A 19,261-nucleotide genomic window follows, 5' to 3' on the forward strand; every position below is an offset into this window, starting at 1 on the left:
AATCTTCCCTGTCCTACTCAAAGAGAACCAGTCATTTCCTCTGTGCTACTACTATTCCTTATAGGTACGTCTACTGTGAGAGTTATACTAAGTTTTTTTCTGTATGTTTTGCCCTAACCTTCTTAGACTGTGATTGACTTGAAAGTCAAGACTAAACCTCATTCCTTCTTTATATCTCTTTCTCTCACAGGTTATGGAGCATAATGCTTAGTGTATAGCATACACTCCATAAATGTTTGCTGTTTGAAGAAGAAATCAGTGGCAGACATGTGACCTCTGGAAAACAATAAAATATAGGTCCCAATAATAGGTCAGTAGTGTCATCTTCTCACACAGATGAAAGAAAACAATGTTGTTCCAACTAAGTAAAGGGTAGAAGCAACACAAACTCAAGACCTGTTCATTTTAAGATTAAAAAAAATTACAAATCTCAGGTCTTATAGATAAAGAATGTCATTCAATTAATAAATAATGTATTAAGTATCTACATCATGCAAAAGTCCCAACCAAGCCAGGCACTGTGGAGATATGATAACAAATGAGCCATAATTTCTGCTCTCCAGGAGTTCATATCTGACAGCAGAGGAAGGGTACCATGTAAGGGGGCCAAGGCAGTTGCCTGGGCAAAAGGGGTTAAGAGCCTAAATTAGAGGGCAATAGTTGAGAGTGTAAAGCAGGAATATTAGCCTTAGACAGACTGACAGAAGTGGATTCTTGATCTTTTAAGCCAGCATTGCTGAGACAAGAGTGAGAAGTGGGTTGGCAGAGGATGTACTGAAAGTGGGATAAAATGTCATACCTTCCTTTCCCTGTCTCCAAATATGCCTCTAAGAAAGGTGGCAGCATGATGTGATGGAAAGAGCACTAAACTAGGATTTGGGACATCTGAGTTTCAATCACAACTTTATCATATGTGATATCCATCACCAGCACAATATAGTATAGTAGTAAGAGCATGAACTCATACCCAGAATACCTGGGTTCGAATCCTGGCTATGCCACTGCTAGCTGCATCATCTCAGGCAAGTTTTACTTAACTTGTGTCTCACTTTTCTCACGTGTCAACCAGGAACAACAACAGTTAACAATAATCAACAGTGACTGACATGTGTAAAGCACTCGAATAGTGGTAAGCACGAGTGTTTGCAATGAATATCTGCCACTGTCATTGATGATTCCCAGTAATGCATTCGGCTACCTGCATCCACACTCACCGCTTGCTCATTCCTCATCCCGATGTACCTGATGCCCAGCTCCTGGGCAGCAAAGGCGATTTCGGTTACTGGGATGCCTACAATGCCAAACATGTACTCCACACCCTGGGGGACAAAGAACAGGGGAAGAAACATCGCCACATCCTTCCCTCCCTTCGGCGCGCTAAAAGAAAATCTCCCACAAAACCTTCCTTCCCCCTTCCCGCCATCCCCCGGTTCTACTCCTAGAACAGTGTCTTGTCTCCAAGACAACACATCGGTCCCCGCCGGCTTCCGTAGGAGCCTTTCTCCTCAGGAAGGTCGGCCGTACTTGCGTTTTCAGGGCCTGGGCGATGACTTTAGCACCAGACACCTCTCCCTCATTTCTGTCGCTGGGCTCTGCGACGTTGCTTTCCGGCATCTTCCACCTAAAAGGCCAAGGCACTTTCGCAGCTGACAGCGGAGCTGACACTGAGACCTGGCAAAACCAACGGGAAGACGCCCGCCCGCCTCTGACCGACAGGAGGCGGGCCCCCAACCGCTTCAAAGAGGCGGGGCTCACTCCGTGCGCGCCTGGGGAGAGGGGAGCATGTAAGCACGCCCGTTCTCCAATCGGAACCGTGCCCTGTGCCCGGCTCCTCCACTCGCGGGGTCAGAGTGCCAGAAGGAGGTGGGACCAGCGGGAGTCCCCGGCCTATGCCGAGCAGGTAAGAAGCCGAACCTCGGAGGCCTCTCGCCATTGTCCCGGACTCTCTCTGGAGTTTTCGGGACGGCCAGGGCGAGTGGCGCATGCGCACAGTCAAGGTGGGCGGCGAGCTAGGAGCCGGCGCGGGAGGGGGCGTGGCGCGGTGTGCGATCCCGGCCCCGCCCCGTCCCGCCTCCCCGGGGACTGGAGCGCGCACGGCGTAGAGCCAAGTCGCCCAGGGGGGATGTTGTGTTGCCGCGTCCTGTTTTCTAGGCTTTCACTTACGCGCATTGTGGTTGACACGTCCATGACTTCGTGGCTTTGCACTCCGTAATCATGGTAGCGCATGTTACTTAAGCCCGTAAGCGGAGGTGTGCTCTTTACCTCCGTTTTGTATTTGAAGGCACGGAGCTTCCCAGCTAGAGATAAAGTAGTTTACCCAGAGTCCTTCGATCCAGGCCGTGCCTCAGACTCCGAATCCTGTTTCATATTCACACTGTTGAGCCCTTGGGTCACAATCCTTGGAACCTACTTAGTTTTGAGCGCTATGTTCTCCAGTCTTTGCTGCTTAAGCCACGTTACTCTCCATTATTATCTTCCCAAAGTCAGGAAGTGTGGCTTTTCATAATTCTTGGATTCAGTCCCTGCCTAGAAACAACCATCCGCTGCACCCCACAGCATTTTAAAACATTTTGAGTGACAAACATGCTTGCAATGTGGGATTTCTAAGATTACCAACTCAGAGTCATTAGACCTATCTGCTCATAGATCTATCTGCTCAGTAACAATAAACATAAAATCTTCAATCATAACAAAAAGCGGAGCTTTAATTTTTGAGAATTTCATGTGTTAAGCAAAAAGACCAGTGATAGGTGGATGGTAAAGGGACAAGAAGAGAGGGGAGCAGTCATGAGTAGTGAAACGAATGAGAAGCATTGGAAGTGAAAAGATTTCTAAACCCAGACATTTTCACACTATAGTCCTGGGCCCTTCCAAAAGGTCTTCCCCTCTATTTCAACACTTCATCCTACCCCAAGCAAAAAAGAGAGTAAAACTGTTGCTTCCCTGGATATAGGGGCCTCTCTAAGATGGAAATTTCTTTGAAGTTTCAGAGTTCATCTTAAATGTAGGTTTTGCATTCTACACCAGAATGTTTAATTTAAACATTTTAATATTTTAATTTAAAAATAGCCCCATATTTTAATTTAAAAATAGCATTTTACTTATTGAGGTATAATAAACATACAATTAAATGTACAGATCTTAAGTGGCAGTTAGATGAGTTTTGACAGTTATGTATACCTATGTAACCACCACTCAAAACAAAAATGACATTTTAAACTGTTTACTTGTCAAGAAAATTGACATTCCAGAAAGATGCAAAATGTTCTTTGTGTGTTTTGAATAATGCTTGGCACAGTACCTCCTGTCGCTGTTTGTGAAACATATAAGCTTACTGTTTATATCAATATCTGTGTGACAGTCTCTACCCCTATTGCATCAGAATCACTGTGAAAATTTTTTCAAAATACAGCTGCTTGGGCCCTACTCCAGGTCTTCTGAATCAGCATCTTAAGGCAAGTTAGGAACCTGTATTTTTTAAAAGTTGCTACCTGCTTTTGATTTCAGCCCTGAGGTGAGAACCGCAGCTGGAAGCATGAGTTAATAATTAAATGTATGATTGCCTAACTGTTACCAGCATAATACTGTTGATTAATTTGGGTTTACAGGTTCAAGGCTGGTTTGACATTAACAGCACAAGCTGCATTGATAATAACCTTTGTAGTCTCCATACAAAGGAAACATTTTGTAAAATTGTGTAATGGATATTTTGTAAATAAAGGTACAGTTAGGTACAATTTCCCATTTTCCCTATTTATGGCAACTTTTGGGACATCCTGTAGTTAGTCAGCTCACCAGGCCTTGCATCTACTTCTGTGTCAAAAGAATCACTGACAGAATGAAGTGCAGTGAAAACTGAACTGTGAATTGGAACAAATTCCCAGAATGCAGATTAACTGGTTTTTCAAAAGGATAAATCCTCAACTGGCTAGATTCTGTCATTTAGCAAAGAGAAAAATTGAGATTGTTTAAACTTGCTTCCACCTGTACACCTTTCAGTTAGGGATGCAGCATTCCACTGTTAACTTGGCTTTGATGATTCGGCAGCAGTGACTTGGCCCTGGATTAGCAGGGCCAAAGAGCAACTCCTTTTCAATCCGATTGTAATTATGGGATCCCAGGATTCTTTTGTAATTTATTCAAGGCCCTTTGTAAAAAATTCTTAAGCACTAATAGACATAGAATTTTATTTGTTGAATATTCTACAATTTGTTTTGTTTATTTATTTATTAGTGGGACAGGGTCACAAGAGGAATAAATCTAACCTTTTTTAAAAAAGAAAATGCTGAAGTGTTGATAACGTGCTTTCCAAAGAGCAGAGCCAGTCATCAAAGAGTCTGTATACCAATTACTCTATTTGTGAGTGCTAGATTTGAGATTATGAGAAAGAGCAATTTGTCAACTTTCTTCCATCTAAGTGAAGAGGATATCCAGGCAACCAGATAATTTAGTAAGAGTTGCAAATAGAGTGCCTGGAGAAAATATACTCTCTAAAGGCTGAAGCTTTTACAGGCAGTAACTCCTAAACCCCCCCAAATTGGGATAGTACATTTTAATTTCAGTCAGCTAACAAGGACACTAAGAATCCTTGTGATTATTTAAAAGCATAACTCTAGCTGAACTTGTGATAAATATTATTACAAACATGTCTCATCAGAATGTGGAGTGTTTGGTTATCAAGTGAAGAAATGAATATGTTATAGAATAGCTAAAAGTGAAATTGGCTACAATAAAAGAAGAGAAAACTGGAACTGAATCTCTTAAAAACAAAGAAAAAGGCAGAAACAATAGCAAAAATAGGAAATCCATCTAGAACACTATTTTTAAAAGCAACACTGAAAATTGCACAGCAGGAAACACGCTTTAGAAAATATGTCAACATAGAGCAGGAAATAAAATAATGTAATAAAATGGTTCTTTGAATAAAATGGGTTAAATTGATTTTGTTTCCTTTCATTAAGTTTGTGGACTTCAAAGTGCAGGACCATTGAAAAGCAGCTTTATTATCGAGCTAGGGAATGTATTGACAGTAACTCAATAACAAAAAGCTTGATAATAAAAATTCCCGGTGCCTGTTGACAGATTTTTCCCAGGTACCCTGTGGCCTAGAGAATGCTGGATTCCTGCCTTTGGCTTGGGCTGGCAAGCCCTTTGCCCTTGCTGGATATTTCCAAGGGAGACCTGGAACTGGAACAGGGAATGCTGTGGGAAGAAAACTGAAGGAACATTGTTTCCCTGTCTTAGCTTTGTGTTCATCCATTATGAGTTTGTTTTTTTTAAGCAAATTTGGGATAGTTTGACATCAGCAGTTGTTACGTTGTTGACAAAGATGTTTATTCATGTGAAATGCACCAGGAAATGAGGACAACTGTATGTTGTGCTATGAGGACTTAAACGCCTTAGAAATCATAATATATTATTTTTCAATATGATGGAACTCAATACTTGGGTGGCCCACGTGGTAGGAGGACAGCCACGAAATATGGTACCAGTAGTGAACTGTTTCCTGTTTTCACTTATTTCTCCTGTTTTTCCATTAGCATTCATTACAGCCCTTTGCTTTTTAGCTTTTTAAATTATATGTTATTGCTTTGTTTTGATTTTAATCTGTTCCCTATGTCAGCAAAACAAAGACTCATCTCTGAGGCAGAATCTCCGGGTATGGGGTCAAACTGGGATTGTAACCCCAGGTGAAGGACATCTTCGTGATGAAGAACCTAAGCCCTTAAACTTCTTTTTGAGTCATAACTTTTGAGTTCCTCTTTGGAGCTTAGCTGGAGTTTATTGTTTTCGCTTTTTAAAATACACATTTAACATTTATGACATCTTTCAGACACATGAATAGGATCCGAGATTGATACACACCTATGCACCTGGCCTCTAGCTTTAGAAATACAACATTACAAATACAGTGAAGCCCCCTGTGTGTCCCTTCCCCCTCACACCTCCTTCCCTATCCCACAGAGGTAATCAATATCTTCAAATTGGTATTTATAATTCCCACATTATTTATTCTTTAGGTGATGGACATTTTGGCCATTTTTAGCTTTTCATTGTATAAACAGTGTGCTGTGAACACTCTTCCATGGCTGCTGCTTGTGCACACGTGTGAGAGTTTCCACATATGTGTTTGACCGGTGGGGGAGGACATCACCAGGTTTGCTAGAGATTGCCAGATCACCAAAGTCATTGTACCAGTTTATATTCCCAACATTTGTATATGAGAACTTTCTTTTCTCCATATCCTTAATTGTGGAGCTTTAAAAATTTTTGCCAATTTGATGATGTAAAATGGCTTCTCATTTCCATTTCCCTGATTACTAATAAAGTTAAGTTATATTTGTGTGTGTGTGTGTGTGTGTGTGTGTATATACAGAGTATATATATATGTATATGTATATATAGGATATGGGGGTTTCTTTCTCTGTGAATTACCTGTTTACATCTGTTGCCCATTTCTTTATTGGATTATCTTTCTTTTTGATTTGTAAATGTTCTTTGTATGTTCTGAATGCTAATTCTTTGTCTTTTAACATTGTTCCTAGTTATTTTTGAGGTATAAAGGGGTTATTCTATAGTCACATTTGACAATTATTTTCCTATACATGTTATATTTTTTGTATCTTGCTTAAGGAAACTTTCTAAGCTGAGGTTATGAAGATTTTTTTTCTATATCAAAAAGTTTAAAGTTTTATTTTTATATTTATATTTTATATTTAAGTCTACCTGGAATTGATTTTTATATGTGATGTGAGGTAGGAATCCAGTTTTTTCCCCACATATCTGTATCAATTGGATTTGTGGTATAATTAACCACCCCAAAACTTAGTGGCTTAAAACAACCACCATTTATTTGACTTATGTTCTTCTGAGGCTATGCACAGCTGGGCTCACCATGTGTCTGTAGCCAGGTGCCAGTCAACTAGATCACTCTGCCACTGGAGGTTGACTGGTTGTCCACTGGTACAGCAGGCATGTTGCCACTGAGCCAAGTATCTCTGGTCATTCAGCAGGCTACCTGGGCTTCTTCACATGATGGCAGCAGGTTGATTACAAAGGGGTTGTTAGATTTGGGGGTGGAGGGAGGGGGGGAAGACACCAAGACTCTTAGTTAAATTTGAATTTAGGATGAATAATGAATCATTTTTTTAGTATAAGTATGTTCCAACATATTTATTTATCTGAAAGTTAAATTTAACTTGGCCTCCTGTATTTTTATCTGGCACAATCTTGATTCCAGATGCTAATGTAGCTTACATTGCCCAGTCTTCCTTGTAGCTAGGAGTGGTCATGGTCCACATGTGGGCCAAATCAACTTAAATGGAAGTCACTGGGCAGGGCTTTTGGCAGGCTGACAAAGCTGGCAGGTACCCTCCAACTCTTCTTCTGTACAGTGTGGTGATTGAAGTTGTAGCAATCATTTTGTAATCACAAGGTGACTCTGAAGATGAAAGCTACATGCTAAGGAGTGAGGCACAAAAAGAGAAGGACCCTGAGTCCTATATGACATCATGGAGCTCCCACCTTTGTCAGGTTTTGTGATCAGAATTTTCTCACTTCATAAGAAAAAAAAATGTCTTCTTTTACTAATATTCTGGGACACATTGGGTAGCATTGGGATTATTTCCTCCCTTATAGTTAGAAAGAGTTCCTCTAGAAACTATCTGGGCCTGTTTTGAGGGTAGAAGATGGGTGGGAATGGTTGTTTGATAACTTTTTTTTTTAGAGGCAAGGTCTTGCCATGTTTCCCAGGCTTTAGTGCAGTGGCATGATCATAGCTCATGCATCCTCGAATTTCTGGGCTCAAACTGGGACTACAGATGAATGTCACCATGTCAAACTAATTTTTAAATTTTTTTGTTGAGACAGGGTCTCACTATGTTGCCCAGGCTGGTCTCAAACTCCTGGCCTCAAGTGCTCCTCCCACCTTGGCCTCCCAGAGTGCTGGGATTATAGGTATGAGCCACTGCACCCAGTCCTGATAACTGTTTCTTCTCTGATTATTGGCTTGGATCACTTTTCTCTTTTATCCAAAATTTTGGTAAGGTATATTTTTCTAATAAATTATCCATTTTATCTAAATTTTCAACTTTATCAATATAGAATTGAATGAGATTATTAATTTTTTAAAAATTTCTTCATCTGCTGACATTTATTATTTTTTGTATATTCTCTTTTTTTCTTAATTGGGTTAGCTGCTGATTTATCTATATCTTTTTTTCCCCCAAAGAACAACCTCTTGGACTTATTTATTCTATTGTTTTTCTGTTTTCTAATTTAATTTCCACTTTTATTTCATTTCCTTCTGTTTTATTTTTTCTTATAAAAAGATGTATGTGTGTGTATATATATATATATGTAGATATATATATATATTGAGGTTTTTTTAGTTTTTTTTTTTTTTTTTTTTTTGAGACAGAGTCTCACTCAGTCACCCTGAGTAGAGTGTAGTGGCATCATCATAGCTTACTGCATCCTCAAACTCCTGGGCTCAAGCGATCCTCCTGCCTCAGCTCCCAAGCCATAATGCCTGGCTAATTTTTCTATTTTTAATAGAGACAGGGTCTCACTCTTGCTCAGGCTGTTCTCGAACTCCTGAGCTCAAGTAATACTCCTGCCTCAGCCTGTCAGGGTGCTAGGATTACAGGCTTAAGCCACAGCACCTGGCCCCTTCTGTTTTCTTGAGCATGACATTACACTTTCTCTCACTCTCACCACCTTTTGTTAGTTTTATAATTTCTACATTTCCAGAGTTTATAACATTTTCGCTGTGTTCTATAAACGTAATGCTCATATTTGCTTTATGTTCAAAGCTCTTGTCATAGTTTTTCCATTCACCTTTTTGGTTGGCAGAAGTTTATACTGTATGCATTTTTTTAAGAAAGGCTGATGAGGCCAATGAGAATAATATTCCCTGAGTTCTTGCATTTTCAAACCTATTATCTGTTATTTTTATACTTCAACCATAGCTTGGCATGGTATAAAATTTCTGGTTTATGTTTTCTTTTCCAAAAGGATTCTATAGGCTTTTACTAGCATTGGTATTATTGTGGTAAAGTCCGAGGACAGCCTGCTTTTTTTGACTTTTAAAAGCCCTTGATCTTTTTTTTTTTTTTTCTTTTAGAGACAGGGTCTCATAAGGTTGCCCAGGCTGGTCTCCAACTCCTAGTCTTAAGTGATCCTCTCCCCTCAGCTTCCCAAAGTGCTGGGATTACAGGTGTGAGCCACCGTGTCTGGCCACCTTGATCTTTTTATTTGGCTTCCCTAGTGATCCTTACTCTATATTTGAAGATCAGATACTAGGCTATCTGCTGGTGTTGGCATTCTGTTTCTTTCTTTCTTGAATTTTGCTGTGTCCTTTCAAATTCAAATCTGCTTTTATTTCTGATGAGTTTTCTTCAATATCATCTTTAAATATTTTTTCTGTTCCAATATATTATTTATTGTTGTATTAAAAAATTACCATTCACGTAGCAGCTTAACACAAGACCTATTTATTATCTCAGAGTTTCTGTGGAGTCTCAGCATGGCTTCACTGGATCCTGTGCTCAGAATCTCACAAGGCTACACTGAAGGTGTCAGCTAAGTCCACGGTGTCATCTGAGGCTGAGTTCTCTTCCAAGGCCAATTGATTGTTGGAAGAATTAATTTCCTTGCAGCTGTAGAATTCACAGTGGCTTGCTGCTTCAAGGACAGCAGGAGAGAATGTGTCTGAATTTAGGGAGCACCCCAGTTCTTCTTTTAAAGGCTTTTACCTTACTAAGTCAGGCCCAACTGGTATCATCTCTTTTGAGTAACAAAATTAACTGCTTTGGGACTTTAATTACATATGGAAATCCATTCAACTTTGCCATACTCTATTGGCTAGAAGCAAACCACAGTTTCCTCCTGCACTCAAGGAACAAGAATTATATAAAGAGCCACCTTAGAGTGTGTCCACAACACAATATTTCTTTTTTCTTTTGTGGATTTTCCAGTTACGTGTATGTTGGATCTCATTCACCTAGGCTCCATATCTGTCATTTTCTCTAGACTCCTTTTCAATTCTCTATTTCCATCCATGTTACTCACTTATTTACAACATCATCTGGTCCCTTTGTGCTGCTTCCATATTTACCTTAATTTCTTTGACGGTTTTATTTTTTTTCTCTTATTTCTTCCCTGAGCCTTGCCACAGAACATTTCATTTCTCTTCCCCCTACCTGTCTCCCTCCTCCCCACTTCCTCTTCCTCTCATCTTCCTCCTCATACCCCTCTCTATCTCCTTCCTCCTCCTCCTCCTTCTCTTTCTTCTTTTAATTCTTTTGTCACTGGTCTACTTTGTGCTTTTGTTTTATAGAGGTAATTGTTATTTTTTTCATTCATTGCAGAATGTTTTGTCACAATTTTTATTTGCTTTGTGGTGATTTTCTGATGAGTAATCTTCACTTTCTTATAGTCTCTTTCAAAATATCCTGAGCTTTTTATTTACTCATTTTTGAGTGAATTTTTCTTTTACTGTTTATTTGCAGGTTTATGTGGGAGGTGAACCAAGCCATTCTGGGTTTATTTTCTTTCTACACATTGAAGGTATCATCTTCTTCTATGGTTGCTCTTGAAAAGTCTGCTGTTATTCAGATTACCTAGTCTTTAAAGGTAATCTCTTTTCACTCTGGTTGCTTTGAAGATGTTTAAAAAAATATTTGGAGTGCTAAAGTTTCTTTATGTTGTGTCTAGATTTCTTTTTGGTTATCCTGAATCTATGGATTTCTGTATTTCATTGATAAAAGTCTCAGCTTTTATTCCTTCAAATATGTGTCATTTTCTGTATTTTTTCCTTCCGAAGTTCCAATTAGAAATTGATGGAACATTGTATATATCTTTTATGTCTCTTAACTTCTTTTCCCATTTTTGTCATCTCTGTGGTACATTCTAAGCAATTTTTTTTTCCATCTAACTCCCATGCCACAAAATCTTTCCATCTGATTTCATTTGACAGTATCTTATTCTTTTACCTTTGTTAGATCCCAGTGGGTACTTCTTTAATCATATTCAGTGTACTTATTTGATAATTTGCAGTAGTAATACTGTCACCTGAAGTTGTTGGGGACCTTATTTTGCTGTGTTCTTTTGACTTTCTTGCATGATAGTTTATTTCTTGTGTGTTCAGTAATTTTGAATTGTGAGTTCGTATTTATCTGGGCTCTACTTGGGAGGCTCCTGAGTGGCCTAGGGTGGAGAAGAGTTCCTTTAGAGAGGATGTAGATTGGCTTTTCCAGGAATCTCAGGACTGTTATCTCAAAACCACTGTGCTCATTTCTTGGCTTGGGGATACTGGGGTCATGTATGTTACAAGAATTTGAATCCTGAACCCACATAAGGAAAAAGCTTTGGTTATGATTCTTCAAGGGCTACTTTTTTCCCCCCTACTTAAAGCCTAAGATGAGATACACAAGTTTCTGTGTCAGTTACTTTAGCAGACAGGCAGGTGTTTGTTTGTTTATTTTTGCCCATCCTTTCAAAGAGGGAATAGATTTTCAAAGGGGACTCTCTGGCCTGGCCTGAGAGTCCCCATATACTCCTCACCCCAACATATGCACAGTCTCCCAATATCCCGGCGAAGAGTAGCACATTTATTACAGTTGACAAGCCTGCATTGACATATCATTATCACCCAAAGTCCATAGTTTATATTAGGATTCACTTTTGGTGTACAGGTATTGTACATTTGACAGGTTTTGACAAATACATAATGACATGTATCCACCATTACAGTATCATAAGAATAGTTTCACTAAAAATCCTAAAAATCCTCTGTGCTCTGCCTGTTCATCCCTCTCTCCTCCCTGACTCCTGGCAACCACTGATCTTTTTACTGTTTCTGTAATTTTGCGTTTTCCAGAATGTCATGTAGTTAGAATCATACAGTATGTAGCCTTTTCAGTTTGGTTTCTTTCATTTAATAATACGTATCTTAAGGTTCCTCCCTGTCTTTTATGGCTGGATAGCACCAAATAACATTCCATCGTCTGGATATGTCACAGCTTATTAATCTATGCACCTACTGAAGGGACACCTCAGTTGTTTCCAAATTTTGTCAATTACGAATAAAGCTGTTATGAACATCCATGTACAGGCTTTTACGGGGACATAAGTTTTCAACTTCTTTGGGTAAATACAAGGAATGCGATTGCTTTATCATATGATAAGAGTATGTTTAGTTTTATAAGAAACTGCCAAACTGTCTTCCAAAGGAGCTGTACCATTTTGCATTCCTACCAGCAATGAATGAGGGTTCCTGTTGCTCCACATCCTCAACAGCGTTTGGTCTTGTCAGCATTTTGGATTTTAGGCTTTCTAATATGTGTGTTGGTGGTATCTCGTTGTTTTAATTTGCAATTCTCTAATGACACGAAATGTGGAATGTCTTTTCATAAGTTTATTTGCCATTTGTATATCTTCCTGGGTGAGATGTCTGTTCAGATCTTCTGCCTGTTTTTCAATCAGGTTAGTATTTTCTTTATTGTTAACTAGGAGTTCTTTGTATATTTTGGATAACCTTCCTTCATCTGATATGCCTTTTTCAAATATTTTCTCCCAGTTTGTAGCTTGTCTTTTCGTTCTCTTGACAGGTAAGAACCACTACACCTGGCTAATTTTTCTGTTTTTTATAGAGATGGAGTCTTGCTCTTGCTTAGGCTGGTCTTGAACTCCTGAGCTCAAGCAATCCTCCTGCCTGGGCCTCCCAGAGTGCTAGGATTACAGGCGTGAGCCACCAGGCCATCGCGCTTGGCCTTTGTTAGTGTTTTTTATTTCAAGCATTTATTTTTTGATTCTTTCTTAGAATTTCCATCTCTTTGCTTATATTACCCATCTATTCTTGCATGTTGTCTCTTTTTTTCCAGTAGAGCCCTTGGCACGTTCATCATAGTTATTTTAAATTGCTGGTCTGATAATTCCAACATCGCTGCCATATCTGACTCTGGTTGTGATGTTTACTCCCTCTTCACACTGTATTTTTTACTTTTTAATGGGCCTTGTAATTTTTTGTTGAAAGCTAGACATGACATACTGGGTAAAGGAACTGCAGTAAATAGGCATTTAGTGATGCGTGGTGGAGCGTGGTGGGAGGGGACGTGTTCTATAGTCTTACCATTAGGTCTCAGTCTTTTAGGGAGCCTGTGCCTGGGGACTGTGAACTTTACAAGTGCTTCTCAGCCCCTACCCCCACCAGGTGGAACTGAATGGCTAGAGGGGCCTAGAGCTGGATATTTCCCTTCCCTTGGGTCAGTTGAGCTCTAATAAAACCCCAATAGGTTAGGCTCTGGTAAAATCCTTTCTCTGGAGGTCAGGCCTGCTAAAGAATATTTTGTTTACTTTTCTCCTGCCTCTGCCAGAAGCATGATGGGATTTTTCCCAGTCTTCCTTGTGAGAACCTGGTTTAGCTCCTAGAGGTAAAACTCACAAAAGTGTGGGTTCACCGATCTGAGACTGGAGTTTTAAACTCATAGGCTTGTCCCTGCTGAGCCTCCAGCACTCCATCTGTTACATTTTGGGTGTTGCTACCTGGGTGCTGGTTCCTGTGGAGGTTCTGCTTGTGGGTTTCTGCTCTGGTAAGTTGTGATTCTCTGTATCCGCCTGTCTCTCTAATACTGGGGCAAAAGTTTGCCCTGTGACCTCAATTTTCTGACATTTCTAAGAAGAGTTGTTGGTTTTTAGTTTTTGTTTACCTTTTTACTTATTAGGATGGAGTGGCAACTTACAAGCTCCCTACATGCCAGACTGGAAACCTGAAGTCAGCTTTTTATTTTTTCTTTATGGTTTTCATTTATTAGAAAAACTGTATAACATTTAAGAAAGCATTTTAAGTCTCCATAAAAATGGCTTGCATGTTTTCATTAATTCACATTCTTTTTCAGTCTTTGTTCACATGCATACATATTTTACTTAGCTATTATAAATATAGAAAATTTTTCACAATATATTTGTTTGGCACATCTTAAGCATATTTCATTTTCAAAGACTTCATAATTATCTCTATAATTTTTTGCTTAATATTCTACCTGGCTGATTTACATTAATTTTCTTAACTTCCTATTAGATATTATTTGTTTCTAGCTTTTGTCTATTGGGACTCATCCTTCTGTTTCAACTAGCTTCAACTTATTGAACATAAGGCATTTTATAGCAGATATTTTTATTTCAACTTATAGATGAAGGAATTGAAGCTTAGTTATGTTACATATAACAAGGTCATATAATAAACAAATATCAGCATCAGGATTTCAACTGAAATGTGCTGAAACTCAAAAGCTATATTCTTTATTTCCATGATATGCTATTACTTCAACTAATACCTTTTTTCCTTGCTTAGAATGACCTACTATTAAATAAGATAAAGTCCCAGAGGTAGACTGGTTATGACTCATAATACAAAATTTCAAACTTGTTTATACCAGTAAGACATTTCTATTTATTATCACTTTACTACTTTACCCCTTAACTTTTTTTTACAAATTTAATATTCTTAGTACCAGTTTTTGTTTTTTGTTTTTTTGAGACAGGGTCTCACTCTGTTGCCCAGGTTAGAGTGCAGTAGTGTCAGCCTAGCTCACTGCAACCTCAAAATCCTGGGCTCAAGCGATCCTCCTGCCTCAGCCTCCTAAAGTGCTAGGTTTATAGGTGTGAGTCACTGCACCTGGCTGAATAGTATCATTTTAATTTTTATTTTGTACATAAGTTTAAAATCTTCCAAAGTGTTTGTTTATGATTTGTTTTTTTTTCCTTGTTTAAATCTGTTCTTGTTCATTCCCTGTTTATAAGTGTTGTCTTGATGTTTATATTTTGCATGTAAATTTTAATTTGTCAATCTGTTTTTTTCTTTTTCTTTTTTTTTTTTTTTTGAGACAGAGTCTCACTCTGTCTCCACAGCTAGAGTACAGTGGCATCATTGTAGCTCACAGCAACCTCAAACTCCTGGGCTCAAATAATCCTCCTACCTCAGCCTCCTGAGCAGCTGGGACTATAGGTGTGTGCTCCTGCACCTGGCTAATTTTTTCTATTTTTGGTAGAGATGGGATCTTGCTCTTGCTCAGGCTGGTCTTTTTTTTTTTTTTTTTTTTTTTTGAGACAGAGTCTCACTTGTTGCCCAGGCTAGAGTGAGTGCCGTGGCATCAGCCTAGCTCACAGCAACCTCAAACTCCTGGGCTCAAGCAATCCTACTGCCTCAGCCTCCCGAGTAGCTGGGACTACAGGCACGCGCCACCATGCCCGGCTAATTTTTTGTATATTTATTAGTTGGCCAATTAATTTCTTTCTATTTTTATAGTAGAGACAGGGTCTCGCTCAGGCTGGTTTTGAACTCCTGACCTTGAGCAATCCGCCCGCCTCGGCCTCCCAGAGTGCTAGGATTACAAGCGTGAGCCACCACGCCCGGCCCGCTCAGGCTGGTCTTGAACTCCTCAGCTCAAAGGATCCTCTTGCGTTGGCCTCCCAGAGTGCTAGGATTACAGGCATGAGCCACTACACCTGGCCTGTTTCTTCCATTATTTTAACTGCTTCACATTTTAGAAAGTTGTTTCGTCAAGTGTCTGATAACTAATTCTAATTTATGCTAGTTTTCCTAACATTCAGATGATTTTGAGTTTATTTTTGTGTATCGCCTAACATATTTAAACTTTTTTCCAAATTGTTATTCATTCATCCCAATATCACCCTTTCAGTCAACCTTCTCCTCCTATTATTTTGAGTGTGGTGGCATAAAAAGAGTGTGGGCTTTTGGACAGAATAGGTTTGGTTGAAATCTTCGCTCTGGATAGTAATCCCCTTCTAGTTTAAGAGTAACTGCTTGGCCGGGAGTGGTGGCTCACACCTGTAATCCTAGCACTCTGGGAGGCCGAGGCGGGAGAATTGCTTGAGCTCAAGAGTTCCAGACCAGCCTGAGTAAGAGCAAGACCGTCTCTACTATAAATAGAAAGAAATTAGCCAAACAACTAAAAATAGAAAAAACAATTAGTCAGGCACAGTGGCACAGGCCTGTAGTCCCAGCTACCTGGGAGGCTGAGGCAGGAGGATTGTTTGAGCCCAGGAGTTTGAGGTTGCTGTGAGCTAGGCTGACACCACAACACTCTTTCAGGCAAGAGAGTGAGACTCTGTCTCAAAAAAAAAAAAATAAATAAAAGAGTAACTGCTTCCTCAAAAGAAGCTAGAATATCCCCCTCTGCTTTGCCTCTGATGCTGAGGAATATAGTGCTTAAAACTCTTGTGGAAGACTGAATCCCCTACTCAACCCCATACTCCCAGCACCCTCAGGGAGTCCAGGTCTGGAAGCCTTGGACCTGCATGCCAGGTAAAACTGTAGCACTAGGGGAGCCAGTCAGATGTCTGCCCCATTGAGAGTCTGGTTGGCATCGGGCAGTGGGACTTGCGTTAGAACCAGGATGCAGCTATGGCTGAGCTGGGACTTTTCCCCAAGGCAGAAATGCACACAAGTAATTATTGATTTAGCCAAAGCAGAAGAAAAGAAAAATGCTTCATGCCTCCAGGAAAAGAGGCACAAAGGTGGAGACATTAACCATTTCTCTACACATCTACCATGCCAGGCTTGAAGAAGACTGTCGAGTGCGTGAATAGATCTGGAAAGCTCACTATCATTCTTAATTGTGCTCTACCCTCCAACCAAACACCTGAGTACCCGCAGCACGCTGTCAGTCACCACGTCTTCCACTGTGCTTGTGTCAAGAGCGTCCTCCACGTGTGCTCAGAAACTGACAGCATCAGCACCCGTTTGCCTGCTTTTTGTTTCTTTCTTGGTAATCTGCACTATGCCTCTCCCAAATACTTATCTCTTGGGCTCTCAACAGGAAAGGGTGGCCTTTGGCATGTGATTTCTAGTCCTTTGGTTTACTTTAGCTTTTTAAAAAATTGTTTCTTTTACAATTCTTCCTATCATTCAGTTGCAGTGTTTCTGGACTATCCTATTAGGGATTATTCTTTCCATTTGGAGAACGTGGCTCCCTGGCTCTGTCACCCAGTGCATTGTTCTCCACTGCCTGCATCCTGGGCAGCTTCAGCTCCATGTTTCACTCCTGAGTGCTGGCAGGTGACAGTACAAGTGTGACAGGACTCGAAGTAGTGATGCTGCGTCTGCCGCACACCTAGAAAGGTTTCATCCACCGTACACTTACGTTGTGTCCACTGTACATTTAATAATCACAAAGCGACTTGACTTTGCCCACATTTCTGAGCACATCGTCCCTGAAAATGTTGACATGTGGTTCTAGGACATCATATTTTCTAGGCACTGGTTCTTTTTTCTCCTAGATGTCCAGCCCTCAGGTCCTCATTATCTAGAACAGGGGTCCTCAAACTTTTTAAACAGGGGGCCAGTTCACTGTCCCTCAGACCGTTGGAGAGTGCGCACTGTGGGCCCAGGCCGAGTTGGCTGTTAAGCAGGACAGGCAGTGGCAGCAAAAACATCTGGAGGGCCAGATAAATGCGCTAGGTGGCCCACATGTGGCCCATGGGCCGTAGTTTGAAGGCGCCTGATCTAGAAGAAGGTGGTTCTTCTGCTGACTTTAATTTGAGGTAGTCCAACAAGGAAATGGAGGAGACATTTCCCAAAGGCTTTTTTCAAAATGATGCCTTGCTGACACACAGTGAGGCTCATTTCAGATAATTTGGTGGTGGCTTTTGGAAGCCATAAACATTCCAAAAGAGCAGAGTAGCTAGAAGTTCCCCCACCATTCTTCTCCACCAGGACTGACTGATAGTAGAAAAGCCTTTTCTGTGTGTATTTTCCTTTCTGCCTGATTAAGGTCTCTGATCAAGGAGATTGACTTTCTCACGATTGATTTTCGACCTCCCAAGATTTCCCTGAACTTTCCTGCAAACTCAGATGTGCATTCGAGAATAATCTGTTACAGTTTTGAAGAATATGGTTGGAAGACTTTTCAGATTATCTAGTCTTACTATATTGACCCTGTTTTGTTTTTTAAAATCAGGAACTTTATTTAAACAAATGCAATCCAGTAACAACCTGGTTCTGCAATGGTGTTCCTGTCACAGCTAAAACAAGCACTGAGTTCTCTAACAGATCTAGATCAAATTGTTTTCGGGGAGGCATTTCCCTCTAGTTTTAGTGTTTAAATACTTTCTTTGCTGCTTTTCTTCACTAAATGTGGTAGAAACACTTTGAAATCTGCCCAAGTTCTATCAGCCTTATTGGAGGGACACCTGGGAAGTAAAGGCGACGTTTATTTTTTCTGATAACGTATTTTTTTTTATTTATTTATTTCAGCATATTATAGAGGTACAAATGTTTAGGTTACATGTGTTGCCTTTCCCCTTCTTCCCCTCAGGAGTCAGAGCTTCAAGCATGTCCATCCCCCAGATGGTGTGCATCTCACCCACTATGTATGTATATATCCATCCCCCTCTCCCCCCTCCCACCTGCCCAACGCCCAATAAATGTTATTCCTATATGTCCACTTAGGTGTTGATCTGTTAATACCAATTATCTGGTGAGTACATGTGGTGCTTATTTTTCCATTCTTGGGATACTTCACTTAGTAAAATGGGTTCCAGCTCCATCCAGGAAAATACAAGAGGTGCTATATCACCATTGTTTCTTAAAGCTGAATAGTACTCCATGGTATACATTAACCACATTTTATTAATCTACTCATGTATTGATGGGCATTTGGGTTGTTTCCACATCTTTGCAATTGTGAATTATGCTGCTATAAACATTCGAGTGTAGGTGTCTTTTTTATAGAGTGTCTTTTGTTCTTTTGGGTAGATACCCAGTAATGGGATTACTGGATCAAATGGTAGATCTACTTATATTGCTTTAAGGTATCTCCATATTGCTTTCCACAGAGGTTGAACTAGTTTGCAGTCCCACCAGCAATATAGGAGTGTTCCTCTCTCTCCGCATCCATGCCAACATTTGTTGTTTTGAGACTTTTTTTTTTTTTGAGACAGAGTCTCACTCTGTTGCCCAGGCTAGAGTGCCATGGTGTCGGCCGAGCTCACAGCAACCTCAAACTCCTGGGCTCAAGCAATCCTTCTGCCTCAGCCTCCTGAGTATCTGGGACTACAGGCATGTGCCACCGTGCCCAGCTAATTTTTTTTTTTTTTTTGAGACAGAGTCTCACTTTGTTGCCCAGGCTAGAGTGAGTGCTGTGGCATCAGCCTAGCTCACAGCAACCTCAAACTCCTGGGCTCAAGCGATCCTACTGCCTCAGCCTCCCGAGTAGCTGGGACTACAGGCATGTGCCAC

At 40.3% G+C, this 19,261-nt stretch overlaps 2 protein-coding genes across 6 annotated transcripts in view; one reads left to right on the forward strand and one right to left on the reverse strand.

The window, feature by feature from the left end:
* Window positions 1–1,842, reverse strand: part of HACL1 (2-hydroxyacyl-CoA lyase 1) — a 42,977-nt gene extending 41,135 nt beyond the window's left edge. For 2 of the 4 annotated variants that reach the window (XM_076005474.1, XM_012766939.2), the window contains exons 1-2: window positions 1,525–1,842; window positions 1,215–1,319 (exon numbers count right to left, since the gene is read on the reverse strand). In XM_076005474.1, the coding sequence (XP_075861589.1) occupies window positions 1,215–1,319; window positions 1,525–1,614 (195 nt within the window). In that variant the 5' untranslated portion in view covers window positions 1,615–1,842. The remainder of the gene's footprint in view (window positions 1–1,214; window positions 1,320–1,524) is intronic. The other 2 variants (XM_012766938.3, XM_076005472.1) reach the window with 2 other exon arrangements.
* The window catches only part of BTD (biotinidase), a 32,224-nt gene continuing 14,729 nt past the window's right edge, over window positions 1,767–19,261 (forward strand). Inside the window, exons 1-2 of one of the 2 annotated variants that reach the window (XM_012766945.3) lie at window positions 1,813–1,900; window positions 18,339–18,393. In XM_012766945.3, coding sequence (XP_012622399.1) covers window positions 18,356–18,393 — 38 coding nt within the window. In that variant the 5' untranslated portion in view covers window positions 1,813–1,900; window positions 18,339–18,355. Of the gene's footprint in view, window positions 1,901–18,338; window positions 18,394–19,261 lie in introns of both variants that reach the window. The other variant, XM_012766946.2, reaches the window with a different exon arrangement.

The sequence above is a fragment of the Microcebus murinus genome, chromosome 1, assembly GCF_040939455.1.
Source record: "Microcebus murinus isolate Inina chromosome 1, M.murinus_Inina_mat1.0, whole genome shotgun sequence".
Taxonomy (NCBI): Eukaryota; Metazoa; Chordata; class Mammalia; order Primates; family Cheirogaleidae; genus Microcebus; species Microcebus murinus.